General features: G+C 44.7%; 1 protein-coding gene across 4 annotated transcripts in view; it reads left to right on the forward strand.

Annotated features, from left to right (window-relative positions):
* LOC145350738 (homeobox protein Meis1) overlaps positions 1-15,908 on the forward strand; it is a 227,484-nt gene that overhangs the window by 174,868 nt on the left and 36,708 nt on the right. For all 4 annotated transcript variants that reach the window (XM_080199986.1, XM_080199984.1, XM_080199987.1 and 1 more), the window contains one exon: positions 11,902-12,041. In XM_080199986.1, coding sequence (XP_080056112.1) covers positions 11,902-12,041 — 140 coding nt within the window. The remainder of the gene's footprint in view (positions 1-11,901; positions 12,042-15,908) is intronic.

Genomic DNA, 15,908 nt, shown 5'->3' on the forward strand with positions numbered 1-15,908 from the left:
CTGAAGGTCATGAGTTCAGATTTCAGCCTTAGTTGACAAGGGACAAGTTTCAGCAGCACTTCCCTGCGTTGCTAGGTGGAGGCCCAGCATGGCAACAGGCCACTTGGCCTCAAGAAAAGGAAGCCAAAAGAAAACTGGCAGGTTGAGTCCTGTCCTGCTGAGTTGTATCTTCAACAAACCAAGCTTGTACTGGATAATCTGGTCAGTCTACCTCCATCATTGGAGATTTAACACGGTTTTTGTAAAGGGGAATCTCTTCCAAACTGAAGAATGGAAACAGGGGAAGCAGGAAATTCCATCATTGGTCTGTAGGGTCCTTCCCCTTCAATGGAGGCGATGGCAAGGTGGTATTATCGCTAGACTAATAATCCAGAAACTCAGTTTATGTTCTGGGGACCTGGGTTCAAATCCCCCCATGGCAGATAGCAAAATTTGAATTCAATTCTTTAAAAAATCCGGAATTAAGAATCTACTGATGACCATGAAATCATTGTCAGAAAAAACCCATCTGGTTCACTAATGTCCCTTTAGGGAAGGAAATCTGTCCTTACCCGGTCTGGCCTACATGTGACTCCAGAGCCCCAGCAACGTGGTTGATTCTCAACTGCCCTCGGGCAAGTAGGGATGGGCAATAAATGCTGGCCCAGCCAGCGACGCTCAAATCCCATGAATAAATTTTAAAAACCGTGTCCGGAGCGTGGGATATAATGGAACCCTGGCTGGAATTCTCCACTGCTGTTGTGAGGTAACTTCAAAAGCTTAGAAACATAACCTGACCCTGTGTGAGGGAAAAAAACACCCTGGGACAAGTGGCAAACTGTCTGGTATTTAAAAAAAAATCAGGCTTTTGCAGAGGTAGATTTTCTTCAGAGGAGAGGGTTTTCTGACTGCTTGCCAGAAATCCATTTTGTTGACCTAATGTGCCAGACTACCACACAGCAGAGATGGAGGTCCACCCCTGCGCGTCTGATTTATTTTATTAATACTTTTCTTGGCATCCCAGTCAATAATTGGGATTGTCCAGTCAAAAGCCAGCTGTGCAGTTTTATACGCAAAGTAGGTCTGGACGTCTTGTTAAAATATATAAACATGAACCTCCCCTCCTGGGAACAGGTTGGCCCATTCCCCCATTGTCCTGCTCCTGTTAAACTCGGAGCTGGATGAGTTGAAAATGGGGTGAGATTTTTTTTTGATAGTTGACCCGGTTTTAGGGAGTTGCGATTTCAATTCATTGTTTTGGAAGCGTTTTTGATTGCGAAGAATGGTGCAAAACAATTTTTAGATAAATGCCTTTCATTAATTTCACAAAATGCAATGGGATGCAAATTTGCCTCATCATTCGCCCACCCAGGATTAAGGAGTCCATTGAAAATGAACATTTTTTTTGTTGGGTGGTTAAAATCTCCCTCTGGAAGCAATATTTATATAAGATAAATCCCACTGACATTAAACACCTTCTCTTCTGGCGATTTATTTTTTTGAAAAAAATATTAAATTTTACATTAAAATAGAAGCAAGGGGCAGCACGGTGGCACAGTGATTCGCAAAGGGGTGGCATTGTGGCACAGTGGTTAGCGAGGGGGCGCCAGGGTATCACAGTAGTCTTGAAGGGTGCCAGGGTGGCACAATGGTCAGCACTGCTGCCTCACAGCACCAGGGACCCGGGTTCAATTCCCGGCCTTGGGTCAGTGTCTGTGTGGAGTCTGCACGTTCTCCCCGTGTCTGCGTGGGTTTCGTCCAGGTGCTCCAGTTTCCTCCCACGGTCTAAAGATATGCAGGTTAGGTAGATTGGCCATGGGAAATGTGTGGGACTATGTGAAGAGGTCAGGGGAGGGAGCCTGGGTAAGGTACACTACTGGAGAGTCAGTGCAGACCCAAGGGGCCGAATGGTCTCTTCTGTACTGTAGGGATTCCATGATTCAAATAGCAAAGAAGAAACAACTTGTTTAGCGGGATAATTGGATTATATAACACTTAACATGCACCTGGTAAAATGAGAGTGGAAGGTTTCCAGTTGACAACCTGCCCAAATCTTTCATTGTAAGCGAAGGAATACATGCCGGTTGAAACCAGAAATCCTTATGTAAACTATTGACTAAGAAAGGTAATCTTTGTGAAATATCACAGGACATAAAAGCAAAGTCTTTGCTTTGCTAAGTAGCTACAACTGTTGCCTCAATGCAGAGCTCACACTGTGAAACTGCAGATCCTGTTGCTGACACTGGGATTTGCGCAGTCTCTTGTTGTTCTAGTAGTGTGTCTATTAGATCTCTGTGGCTTTGTTTAGACTTCACAAAATGCCATTCAATCAATCAGTGAGAACGACCACATTTACCAAATCCCCGTGTGCTGCAAGTGCCAAATCACTTGACTCGATTGGGCTGAGAATCTAGACTGTTGATGGGGATCGAAGGCCTGTCTGTTCCATGGTTAGAGGCATGTCATTATGTTAGGCTTTAAACTTAGACAATGATCCCATCTACCTGCATGTTAAAGATCTCATGGCAATATTCTAAAAGGAGCAGTGATTTCCTCACTAAACCCTTCTCTTAACCAATCCCACTGAAAACACATGAGCAGCTTATTCGGTGGGGAGGCGATGGCCTAGTGGTATTATCGCTAGACTATTGATCCAGAAACTCAGCTAATGTTCCGGTGACCTGGGTTCGAATCCCACCACAGCAGATAGTGGAATTTGAATTCAATAAAATATGTACTGATGACTGTGAAACCCATTGTCAGAAAAACCCATCTGATTCACTAGTGCCGTATAGGGAAGGAAATCCGCTGGTCTGACCTATGTGTAACTCCGGAGCCACATCAATGTGGTTAACTCTCAACTGCCCTCGGGCATCCAGGGATGGGTAATAAATGTTGGCCACCCAGCAATGCCCATGTCCCGCGAATGGATAAAAAAGAACATCAATTAGTTGGCATTTGTGCTCTTGCTGAATACTAATGTGGCTGTTGTGTTTGCTTACAATACTGATTCATTAGAGCTTTAAGCAAAACACATACCACAAAAAATATTTGAGATGTTTCAGTGGTTAGCACTGCCGCCTCACAGCACCAGTGACCAAGGTTCAACTCCCGGGCTTGGGTCACTGTCTGTGTGGAGTTTGCACGTTCTCCCCGTGTCTGCGTGGGTTCCTTCCCACAGTCTGAAAGACTTGCTGGTTAGGTGCATTGGCCGTGCTAAATTCTCCCTCCGTGCCTGAACAGACGCCGGAGTGTGGCGACTAGAGGATTTTCACAGTATTGCAGAGCTAAGCCTACTTGTGGCACCAATAAAAATAAACTTGGTAAGAAAATAAATAAACAAGTGCAAGTGTTCTTCCCGTCAGAATGGAAACTTGACAAGTTGTGGCTCTAGGTTTTAGGCGAATGTCAAAAAAGGAAAAATAAAAACCCAAAGTTCTGGAAAAGCTCAGCAGATCAGTCAGTGTCTGTGAAGAAAGAAACAGCAATAAACGTTAACTCTCTTTCAGAGCTTCAGGTTTCCCGAAGCTTCTGCTTTTATTCCAGACCTCCAGCATCTGTAGTATTTTGCATTTATTAGTGTTGGTCCAAAACTTTCCTAATTCATTATCATTTCTGGTTTATATTTGATATTCATTATAAAATAAGCACATCTAGCAAGTTTCCATTGATGTATGTAGATACATTTTAGAGTTTGATTTACAGGAAAATTAAGTTTCCGAATCATTCTGCCTGAATGCTTATGTTTATTAAACAGGAAGATGGTGCTTGAACCCCACTAAAATGTTTCATTGTTTTCTCCGAACTTTTGTTAGAATCATAGCATCTCAAGAGTGTAGAAAGAGGCCATTTGGCCCACTGAGTCTGCAAATCTACACCTGGCTGTCCGACAAAGCATCTCACCCAGACGTAACCCCTGCCCTAGCCCCATAACCCCATGTATTTATCCTGCTAATCCCCCTAACCTACACATCTTTGGACACTAAGGGGCAATTTAGCATGGCCAACCACCCCCCCATCCTGCACATTTTCGGACACTAAGGGGCAATTTAGCATGGCCAATCCTCCTAACCTGCACGTCTTTGGACAAGAAGAGACAATTTAGCACGGCCAGTCCCCCTAACCTATACATTTGGGGATACTAAGGGACAATTTAGCATGACCAATCCACCTAACCTACTCATCTTTGGACACTAAGGGACAATTTAGCATGGCCAATACCACTAACCTACACATCTTTGGACACTAAGGGACAACTTTGCATGGCCAATCCCCCTAACTTGTACATCTTCGAACTGTGGGAGGAAACCGGAGCACCCGGAGAAAACCCACGCATGCAGGCACAGAGAGAACACGCAAACTCCACACACACACACACACACACACACACACACAGTGACCTGGGGCTAGAATTGAACCCAGGTCCCTGGCACTGTGAGGTGGTAGTACTTGCCACTGTGCCACCCAAGCTTATCAAAATGAGAGTCCAGTTTTACTCTGTTGCTGGTACATGGCTGTTTCCTCCTGTTGGACATCAGCTTATTCAGTGTGGCTGAGAAACAGTCACATTCTGGATGGCTTAACCCTGACCGTCTTGTTTCAAAAGCTGGAGCTAAAGTGAGTGCAGCCTTGTTGTGATGCGGTTGTAGGGAGGGAGAGAGAGAGAGAGAAAGAGAGCAAGGTGAAAGACTAATGGGCTCTGCAGAAACAAACAGCTGGACCAATTTATTTAAACACTTATTCTCGGGATGGGAAGCTGACCTAAGAATAACCCTTGTGGGTGGAGCAAGAACATTCTGTCATTTTATTACGTTGAGCAGCCGGGAAGTCTCTTTGTGTCTCTGCTGTAGCCTGCACATTGCGGGGGTAGAAGTGATCCCAATGGGTTATTGCTAAATAAATACCGAGTACAACAAGATAAGTTGCTGCTGTAACAAATGTTGGGAGAAAAAAAGAAACCATGCTGGATGTTCATGCAGTTAAGCTTGGGGAAGGAGACATTTCTTCCTGTGTGTGTGTTTTTTAGTACTGTCTATTCTCTGCAGCTAATCTGAGGATTTAAAAAACAAGTTTACTCAATTTTGTTTTAAAAAGAAATTAAGAGGAAAAGCTGCCTCTTGCCAAACTTTTAAGTGTTTCCCAGAAAGTTCGGACTCAGCATAACTTCCTCACGCCAAACGCTCTCCTTTTTAAAGAGCAATGTCCTTTTCAACCGCAATCTAATTGCATTCTTGGGGATAAAAGAGTTAGGAGAGGGCCATTGAAAAGGGTGACAAGTTGTCCTTTGGTTGGAGAAATTCGCAGGAAACCTTTAGTTGCTCTGGCTTCCTGCTAGGAGAGGAATTCTGAAGACTCGGTGTGTCGTGGAGGGAGGGGGTGGGGGAAGGATTTGGGGATTGAGGAATGGAAGAGCAACGTTGGCCTGTAGGTCTGCTCAGATGAAAGGCCAGTAACTCTGTTGATTGCGAGAATAAACTGCTTTCAGGAAGACACAATAACCTTCCCCACCCTCAGCCTGTGATATTTATTCTTTTTTTTTAGAATTCTGATTGGTCAGGGAATAAAAGGGGCTAATGAAGAAGCAGTTTATAAAGAAGATAAATAACCCATACAGTGAATGTTGTACACCCATACTTTTTAATGCCAGGAAGAATTAGTCAACCCTGCACTGCCTTGGGAAAAGGTTCTCCAGAAAATGCCCAGGATAAATTGTTCCAAATTTTAAATCTTGGCATCAATGCAGCACTTCTGTAGCACTTGGAGCTTGTATGCGACAACATCTCAGAAATTTTCCCTCCCAGTAACCCCTCAGGATTTTTTAAACAAGGCTGTGCGTATTTAGCCAGTTTGGGGGATCGAATCCACTCCCTGATGCTATTAGCACCATGGTGGCACAGTGGTTAGCACAGCTGCCTCGCAGTGTCAGGGACCCGGGTTCAATTCTGGCTTCAGGTCACTATCTGTGTGGAGTTTGCATGTTTCTCCCTGTGTCTGTGTGGGTTTCCTCCGGGTGCTCCGGTTTCCTACCACTTGGAGCTTGTACCTGACAACATTTCAGAAATCTTCCCTCCCTGTTGCCCCTTCAGGATTGTTTTAACAAGAGTCCAAAGATGTGCAGAATAGGTTGATTGGCCATACTAAATTGACCCTAGTATCAGGGGATTGGCAGGGTAAGTATGTGGAGTTACAGGGATATGGCCTGGGTGGGATTGTGGTCAGTGCAGACTTGATGGGCTGAATGGCCTTCTTCTGCACTGTAGGGATTCTAGCTGAGCTAACCGGCCAACAGTATAACCCTTCAGTGTGTACAGTCTGTTTGTTTGCAGTTTGTGGTTCCTTTTAAGGATGCTGAGTGGCCCCTTTAAGATCTTCACACAGTTTGGGAGCGAACATTGCTTCCCAGTACGGCTGATTTCAAAGTAGCTTGTTCACCAGTCGAAACTCTTGAAATATATATCTCACTTTGAGCTGGTTTTCCTGTTTGATCTTTTTTAAGTTCAATACGTATCAACAAAGTGTAGGCTTTAATAATTGAGTATTATTATTCATTTCGTCAAAGGGTTATATTTGGAAAGACTCTTTATCAGCTCGTTGCTTGGTGAAGTTAATGGCTGCACCGAGTTAGGTGCAGTCAGAGTAGAGGTTGGTTGAGGCTTTGTAACTCTTGTTTCTGGAGAGTGACAGAAAACTTTACTTTAAGTAAGATCAGTGTTACAAGAGGGGAGTCTCGTACCCTGTTGCTGACTCTGGTCCCCCATCAGCAGGGGAACAAGAGTGAGGGGTTGCTATAGGACCAGAGTGAATATTGACTGTATTTTAAACACATGCAACAGGAGAAGTGACAACTCCAATGCAGTGCTGCAAAGTCAGTGGGTATGAGCTGAGATTTTATGATTTCCATTACCCCCAGTGAGGTTTACACACACAGATTTGCTTCATATAATTAGATATGAAAATCCCTTCCCTTTCACTATTAGTAAAGTTCTAAAGTTTATTTATTAGTGGTCACAAGTGGGCTTGCATTAACACTGCAATGAAGTTACTGTGAAAATCCCCCTAGTCGCCTCACTCTGGCGTCTGTTCGGATACACTGAGGGCCAATGCACCTAACCAACACGTCTTTCAGACTGTGGGAGGAAACTGGAGCACCCGGAGGAAACCCACGCAGACACGGGGAGAACATGCAGACCCAGCACAGACAAGCTGGAGATCGAACCTGGGTGCCTGGAGCTGTGCTAACCACTGTGCTACCGTGCCTGAAAAATCCTTCCACAAAGGATTTGCTTGTGTCCCTTATTTATCCCCCAAATTGTCCTTTTTTCGTGAATCCACCACCCTTGTGACAAAGTTTCACTGAACAGTCATACTCCATAACTTCTCCTTCTTACTTTCTTTTAACAAATGGCTCCCTCTGTAGATTCCAATGTGAGTGCGCAGACACACACACACACACGCACATGCACACATACACATGTCTCTCTCACACACACACACTGTCCCTATCTCTCTGTTTGTGTCTCTCTTGCTCTCTCTGTCTGTCTGTCTGTCTCTGTGTCTTTCTCTGTCTGTCTGTGTGTGTGTGTCTCTCTTTCTCTCTCTCTCTGTCTCTCACACACACACCCCTGTACCAACTGTTTATTCATCTGAATAAGCTGGTTTGACCGCCTCACTGGGTAGGGCTGCGGCAGAGAGATATACCAGGATGGCAAAACTCGCTCAATTGAGATTTGCCACTGTCCCTTTAGATAAGTGAGTTCTTCCTATTTTCAGGCAGATGTGACAGGGTGAGAATCCAATCCCGAACACATACATTGTGTTTGCAACTAAAACCACAAGCAGCACATTCTTATAGCACCAGGAGCAGTAAGGGTGGCACAGTGGGTTAACACTGATGCCTCACAGCGCCAGGGACCAGGATTCCATTCCGGCCTTGGGTGTCTATGCGGAGTTTGCACTTTCCCCTCGTGTCTGCGTGGGTTTCCTCTGGGTGCTCCGTGGGTTCCCTCCCACACTCCAAAGATGTTAGGTGGATTGGTCATGCTAAACTGCCCATTACGGTCCAAAGATTGTAGCTTAGGGGGATTAATGGGGTAAATGTGTGGGATTACGGGGATAGGGCCTGGGCAAGAAGCTCTGTCGGAGAGTCAGTGCAGACTCGATTGGCTGAATGGCCTTCGTCTGCACTGTAGGGATTCTGAGTAGGTACAGTTGGAAAGGGAAGGTTATGGAGTTTCCTCTCAAATAAGACTTTCAAAAGAGACATACCTATAAGAAAATGTGTAATTAACTTCCCTGGCTCTGACTTCCTCTGCTGCTGTGATGGTACACATCATTGCATTTGAGTTAATTAGTGTCTGCATTATTAAAAAAAAACACTTACAACTGTGTAGGCAGAAGCTTTTGCAAATATATTGATGTGGATTTTGCAGTCAACAGTGAAACAACAGTACCCACATATAACCTTGAAGAAAGCTGCTCACAGCGATCTAGCCATCTCTGAGGCGTGGGTTCCCCCTTTTCCAACACTAATTTGAATCTGGTGCCACATCAGGGGATCTCCAGGAATTCAGCAGCAGTGATACCATCAAGCAGGCTAAGTAGCCAACCATGTTGAAGGATCCTCACAGACAGCAAACCAGGAAATACCACACAGTGATTCCAGAGAGTGAAATAACGATCAGGACATTTACACAGGGTTAAAATAGAAGTTGAAATGCACCAAACAAACTTTAAAAAAAATTCTATTATTTAAAAAAAATAGATTTTTAAAATGATAATGAAGACATTTGAAATCTCACAAACAAAAAAATTTTTAAGCAGGGCTGAAAAGAAGAATTAACATAGTCAGTTTGTGTTAAAAACCTTTACATTCTCAGAAGACTAAGGAAATTTGGTTATGTCAGCTACGAATCTACCAACTTTTGCAGATACACCATAGAAAGTATTCTTTCTGGTTGTATCACAGCTTGGTATGGCTCCTGCTCTGCCCAAGACCGCAAGAAACTACAAAATGAATGTAGCCCAATCCATCACACAAACCAGCCTCCCATCCATTGACTTTGTCTACGCTTCCCACTGCCTCGGCAAAGCAGCCAGCATAATTAAGCATAATATCCACACCCCGGATATTCTGTCTTCCACCTTCTTTCTTCGGGAAAAAGATACAAAAGTCTGAGGTCACGTACTAACCGACCCACGAACAGTTTCTTCCCTGCTGCTATCAGACTTTTGAATGGACCTACCTCGCATTAAGTTGCTCTTTCTCTACAATCTAGCTATGACTGTAACACTACATTCTACGCTCTCTCCTTTTCTTCTCTATGAACGGTATGCTCTGTGCACAAAAAACAATATTTATCGCTGTATACTATTACATGAGACAATAACAAATCAAATCAAAAAAATCCAATCACTTCTCATTCAAGAGGGCATGACTTTTTCCGAGAGGTTTTGAAGTGAGATGAGAGTGTTAATGGCGAGTTCTTGCCAATTCAAGTGATTTCTAAATGACGGTTAATTCGAACAGCTTTGTCAATATTACAATTGTAAATTCTCGGCCAATTAATCAGAATTGAAGTTGGTGCATAGGGAAGATTTAATCCATTGGTTACTGGAACTGAGTGATTTGTTTTCATCCCCTCATTGAGTGGCTGGACAGACTGGGGGGGGGCTAAATGAGCCCCTCCTGCTCCTGTATTCCGAAGGAGACTGGTTAGCAAACTGGAGTTGATGTAAAACTTCAGCTGGAGCCTAATGGCAGAGCAGGTTCAAGGGTCAGTATGACCTACTCCTTTATCCTAATGTTCCACATTCTGACTTTCGTGTGATTTCTTACCTGTCTTCCACTCTACAATGTTCCCACCGTAGCCGAGGGCCTGCCTTAAGCACGTTGAACACTTTTTTGGGTTCTGGGACACCGTTCCGACGATGTGGCAATTGTGCTTTTCTGTAGCCCAGGTCAAGAAAAATGGGAGAGTGAATAAAGGCACAAATATTGCAGGATAGGGTTATTCGAAAGCTGCATTTCTTTCACAACAGTCAATCTGAACTCTGTGCGTGGGCTCTGGCTCCTCCGACCAGGTTTTTCCCCCGCTGCTGCTCCTTTAAGAGTTTGACATAGGCTTCAAAAGCAGGTTTTCCACAGATTATTGTGTTAAGCCGATACGTTAAAGGTTCCTCAAAGTGTTGCTCACTCCCCTTGCATTTTTTTTAAAAAAAATCCTTCTTTTTCCTGCCCCTTGGCCACATCAGCCTTCCCCAGAAAGATTTTATGGGGGGATTTTTTTTGTGTGTGTTGTTGCGGATCTGGCTGTAAACCTTTACTGAAAACTGGAGTTGGAAGGTCAGTGGTTGTATAGCGGTGACCTCTGTTTGACCCTAACTTTACATAAAGGGTAGGGGAGGAAAAGACAGAAGCTTTAAATGGAATGCTTTGCGCTGATCTCCCTCAGCAGTATGAGTTACTGGTGATAAAAACTCCAGACATTCTCGTTTTTTTTTTGCTGGCATACCACTGCGGTTCGTTTCTTAACACAAGCCTTAAAATGGAGTTAGTAGCCTAGAAGGAATGGGGAGAGTGGGTTGAAGATTGTAGTGCAAGTGGAACAAAGGGGAGATTCTTCACTAATTAGGTGAGGCAACAGATGCTCATATGAGCGAAATTTCTTTATCAGCCACCATTATTTTGTCTTGAAAAGAGAAGGGAGCGCAGTGTTGGGTATTGTTTCTGGGAATGTCTAATTATGCCCCCTCTCTGAAAGATGAAATGGAAATGCCCAGCTGTGGCGCAAAAAAGAAACCAGAAGGACATAAATCAAAAACTAGCACCCCTGAGCTTGCACTCGGAGCAGGTCAGCAGAGGTTACAGGGATCCAGTGCGGACGTTGGAAGCAAATTGTAGACAGGGGAAGCTCGCGTCTCTGTTCCGAGAATCTGTATGTACCCACTCGATAAAAGCAAATCACTGCGGAGGCTGGAATCTGAAACCAAAAGAGAAAATGCTGGAAAAATCTCGGCAGGTCTGGCAGCATTGGTAAAGAGCTGATGTTTCGACTCCAGATGATTCTCTGGAAGCTTTGCCAAAGGGTCACCTGGACTCAAAACATCAGCTCTTTTCTCTCCTTAAAAATAGAAACCCTACAGTGCAGAAAGAGGCCATTCGGCCCATCCAGTCTGCACCGACAACAATCCCACCCAGGCCTATCCCCCTATCCCTACATATTTATCTGCTAATCCCTCTAACCTACGCATCCCAGGACACTAAGGGATCAATGTAGCATGGCCAATCAACCTAACCCGCACATCTTTGGATTGTGGGAGGAAACCGGAGCACCCGGAGGAAACCCACACAGACACGGGGAGAATGTGCAAACTCCGCACAAACAGTAACCCGAGCCAGGAATCGAACCCAGGTCCCTGGAGCTGTGAAGCAGTAGTGCTAACCACTGTGTTACCATGTTACCATGCTGCCCAGATGCTGCCAGACCTGCTGAGATTTTCCAGCGCTCTCTCTTTTGGCTGCATGTACCCACTCTGTTCACTGCTGTTGAAGATCACGGCGCCAGGGACCCGGGTTCGATTCCCGACTTGGGTCACTGCCTGTGGAGAGTTTGCACATTCTCCCTGTGTTTGCATGGGCTTCCTCCGGGTGCTCTGGTTTCCTCCCACAGTCCAAAAAAATGTGTGGGTTAGGTGGATTGGCCATGGTAAATTCCCCTTAGTGTCAGGAGGACTGGTTAGGGTAAATGCATGGGGGTTGTGGGGATAGTGTCTAGGTGGGATTGTAGGCGGTACAGGCTTGATGGGCCGAATGGCCTCTTTCTGCACTGTGAGAATCTATGATTGTTATCACTTTGGCATGTTCTCTTTGTTAAAAAAAAAACTACTTCAATGTAACTTCTCTTTTACTTCCCTTTTGCACAGGTTCATAAATGCCAGAAGAAGGATAGTCCAACCAATGATTGACCAATCTAATCGAGCAGGCAAGTCCCCAATAGTAACTGTATTCAAGTCACGCAGGCGAAAATCATCCTCAAGCCATTCACTGGGCGAGCCATTATCTGGTAAATAAATTGACACTGAATGCTGGGATTGACTGACAACTAAATTCAAATAGGACTTTCCTGTCGTAACCAAACTAATCAGTTTACTTTGTGATATTTTCCAACCTTTTAAGACTATTTTTTCATTATTAATAACTGATAGTTCTGATGCCCCACTTTAAGGGCGTTTTACGTTAAAAGATGAATTAGGCATTAATATTTATTGATTGATTTTCGAGTTCTTCTTCCCAGCTTTACTCTCTGCTCCTGTGACAATCTCCTGGTGCATGGCTTGGTGTGGATTTGCTGTAGACTTTGATTACCTGTCAGAGGGGGCCGAGATGTTGGGATTGCTTGGGGAACATGGCCAGGTTTGAAGTTACTTTGAAGGTAGAGTTTGATGTGTGTTAGTCACTAATAGGTGCTTGTCTAACTAACTGGTTCAGCCTTGGAATTCAGGTGCGGTGGATCAAATGAGATTCTCTTTTCATTACTAAACATCTCTGCAATATTTTTCACCTGTCATCGTTTTTTTGTTTATTTTAACAAACTGTTGTCTTGTTAATAAAGAACTTGGGTTACTTCCCTCACCAGCTACAGTTTGTTTGGCTTTACTATGATCAGGTTTGGTAATGTTTGACTCTAACTTTAGGAGAATGTAAAGAATAAAAGAAGGCTCATGTTTTGGAAATAAAGACAATTTTAAAGTTGGAGCCAAACAAAATCTTGGCACTAACATTATGCCATGGGACGTCAGTGTAAGAATAATAATACTTTGTCTGAAATTCTTTTCTCCGCTGTTTTAGTGGGGGTGTGAAGCTACTTATTTGAAACTGTAGGCGCCTGTAGTGTTTAGTGGGGTGGCACAGTGGTTAGCACTGGTGCCTCACAGCACCAGAAACCTGGGTTTGATTCCCGGTTTGGGTCACTGTCTGTGCGGAGCCTGCACTTCCACCCCATGTCTGAGTGGGTTTCCTCCAGGTGCTCTGGTTTCCTCCCACAGTCCAAAAGGCGTGCTGGTTAGGTGCTAACTTCTCCCCCCAGTGTACACAGGCGCTGGAGTGTGGCGACTGGGGGAGTTTCACAGTGCCTTCACTGTAGTGTTAAGTAACTCATACAGTAAGCCTCCAATTACAAGGGGGCACAAGTTCAATGTAAGGAGGGAAAGGTTCAGTGGAGATGTGCAGGGGGAAGTTTTTTTACACGGAGGGTGGTGGGGGCCTGGAATACACTGCCAAGAGAAGTGGTTGAGGTAGAAACGTTAGCGACATTTAAGACTTACCTGGATAAGCACGTGAACAGATGGGGAATAAAGGGATACAGGCAGTTCGTCTAGATAGAACAACGTGATTACATAGGCTTGATGGACTGAAGGGCCTGTTCATGTGCTGTATTGTTCTTTATTCTTTGTACTTGTAACACTATTAAATAAATGTCAGAACTTTAACCTTCAACGGAGATGGAAATCGCAGAGAAATATATTTGCATTAGCTCACTGGTGCCATGCAGCATACTGACTGGCAAAAAGTTCTTTAAAAGGCATTGAAGGGTCTATAGCTTATCTTTGCCAATCCATTTTGAATTATATTTAAATTGTCATACAAAGAGGAATGATTTTAAATGAAGAGTGATACTCTAACTGTTGTTACCAGGTAGTATTCAGCTACAACTGATATGCGTATAGTGGTCGATCTTGTTGGTTTGGAGAATATTAATCCAGAAAAATTCGGGCATTTATAAATCTCCAGGCTCTTTGTTGTCCCCACCTTAACTCATGAAATATTGACTGCAGCTGAAGTACGGCTCCAGGGATTCTGGGCATTCATTCCTATTTCATTCAGTTGTAAGTCTTGTGTGCAAGTGATGCCCACACCCCACAACACTCGTGGGACTCACTGTAGCGAAGCTTGACGCTATTCTTGGTCTACACCTTTGCTGTGGCTCTGGGGGTAGCACCTTTGCTTCTGAATCACAAAGATTTTCTTTATTTTTTACTCCATTCTTGAAGTTCCAAAGCCAATGCTCAGAGTGGACTGGGCAAACCCGAACCCATTCCGTGCTTGCTTGGTTCAAAATCCAATTGAAATCCACACAAGAGAGACGAACAAGATCCAAGCTGACAAGAAAAAAAACATTGCACCGCCATCCTGGGCTTGATCTGACAGTCAATATTAACCCAAAAGGCCAAGAAAGTTCCATGTTCAAAATTACACTCCAATGCTTGAGCACAGAGTTATCCGCTGACACTCCAGTGCCGTACTGAGGGAGTGCTACACTGTTAGAGGTGTTGACTTTTGGATGAGGTGTTAAACTGAGGCATTCAGAAAAACAGATTTGCCAATGGTACGGAAATATTTTCTCTTTATCTCAGCTATCGAGGTGGATTGACCAAGCTAAATTGCCCCTTAGTATCCCAAACATGTAGGTTAGAGGGATTAGCATGGTAAATATGTGAGGTTATGGAAAAAGGGCCTGGGGGGGTGCGGAATGTTCTGTTGGAGAGTTGGTGCAGACTCGATGGGCCAAATGGCCGCCTTCTGCACTGTAAGGATTCTATGATTCCTTTGTAGCATTACATTTGATGCCATCATTGGTAAGGCCAATAAGTGGCCAAGTGTATCCAAATCTATTAAATATTATCTCCAAGTGAGCCATTGTCAAAGGGCTTTGAGTATAGGAGTAAAGACAGCTTACTGCAATTATATAGAGCCTGGGCGAGACCACACATGGAGCATTGTGTGAAGTTTTGGTCCCCTTACCCAAGGGAAGATATACTTGCTGTAGTGGAAAGAAAATTCACCAAACTAACTTCTGGGATGGAAGAATTGTTCCGAGGAAATGTTAAACAGACCGGGCCTGTATTCTCTGGAGTTTAGAGTGAGAATAGACAAGGCGATGGCCTAGTGGTATTATCGCTAGACTGTTAATCCAGAAACTCAGCTAATGGTCTGGGGACCCGGGTTCGAATCCCGCCACGGCAGATGGTGGAATTTAAATTCACTGAAAACCCCCGCAGTTGAGAATCTACTGACGACCATGAAACCATTGTCGGAAAAACCCCATCTGGTTCACTAATGTCCTTTAGGGAAGGAAATTTGCCATCCTTACCTGGTCTGGCCTACATGTGACTCCAGAGCCACAGCAATGTGGTTGACTCCCACCTGAAATGGTCTAGCAAGCCACTTAACTGTCAAGAAGGCAGCTCACCACCACCTTCTCAAGGGCAGCTAGGGATGGGCAATAAATGCTGGCCCAGCCAGCGATGCCCACGTCCCACGAATAAGTTAAAAAAAGCACTTTCTGCTCGGTGTGTCCTCCGGTTTGGACTCTGTCTGATGGCCCCTTGGCGACGCCACACCCTGCAGGTGCCCGAATAGCCCAATCAGCACATGCCATGTATACCTCAGCTTGCTGGATGGCTTGCATGTGGTTTGGGATGACACCGGTGGTGTGGGTTCAATCCCTGCACCGGCTGCGACAGTTGATGGAAGCCTTCCTTCTCACCCTGTTAGTGGATTGGTGCCCCTCAAGCGATATTAACCAATCCTCCCTCTCTCTTCCCTCCCCCCTCTCTAATGGAGAAAAGTTCCTGTGGCCCTTTGTGCAATCTGATTGCCTTCGAGTCTCTGAGCTGTGATAGGTTCAGATGCCACCGCGCTGACCCTGTGCTGACCTGTGCCCAAACAGAAGTTAATGAACGGCAATCAAAGACAGGAACCCTCGCTGATTTTTCCCTTCCCCACCCCAAGGCCTCTCTTCCCATTCCTGGGGCTCCGACCACTTACCCCAGCGCATGTCAAGCTAGTTCTGCAGTCATCAGTAACCCAATCTGGTACCTGCTGTATGACTTAATCACTCACTGCTTTTATCATCCAGGTTGGGGGTGGA

Source organism: Carcharhinus amblyrhynchos, chromosome 12, assembly GCF_965287045.1.
Source record: "Carcharhinus amblyrhynchos chromosome 12, sCarAmb.v2.hapA, whole genome shotgun sequence".
In the NCBI taxonomy this organism is placed as follows: Eukaryota; Metazoa; Chordata; class Chondrichthyes; order Carcharhiniformes; family Carcharhinidae; genus Carcharhinus; species Carcharhinus amblyrhynchos.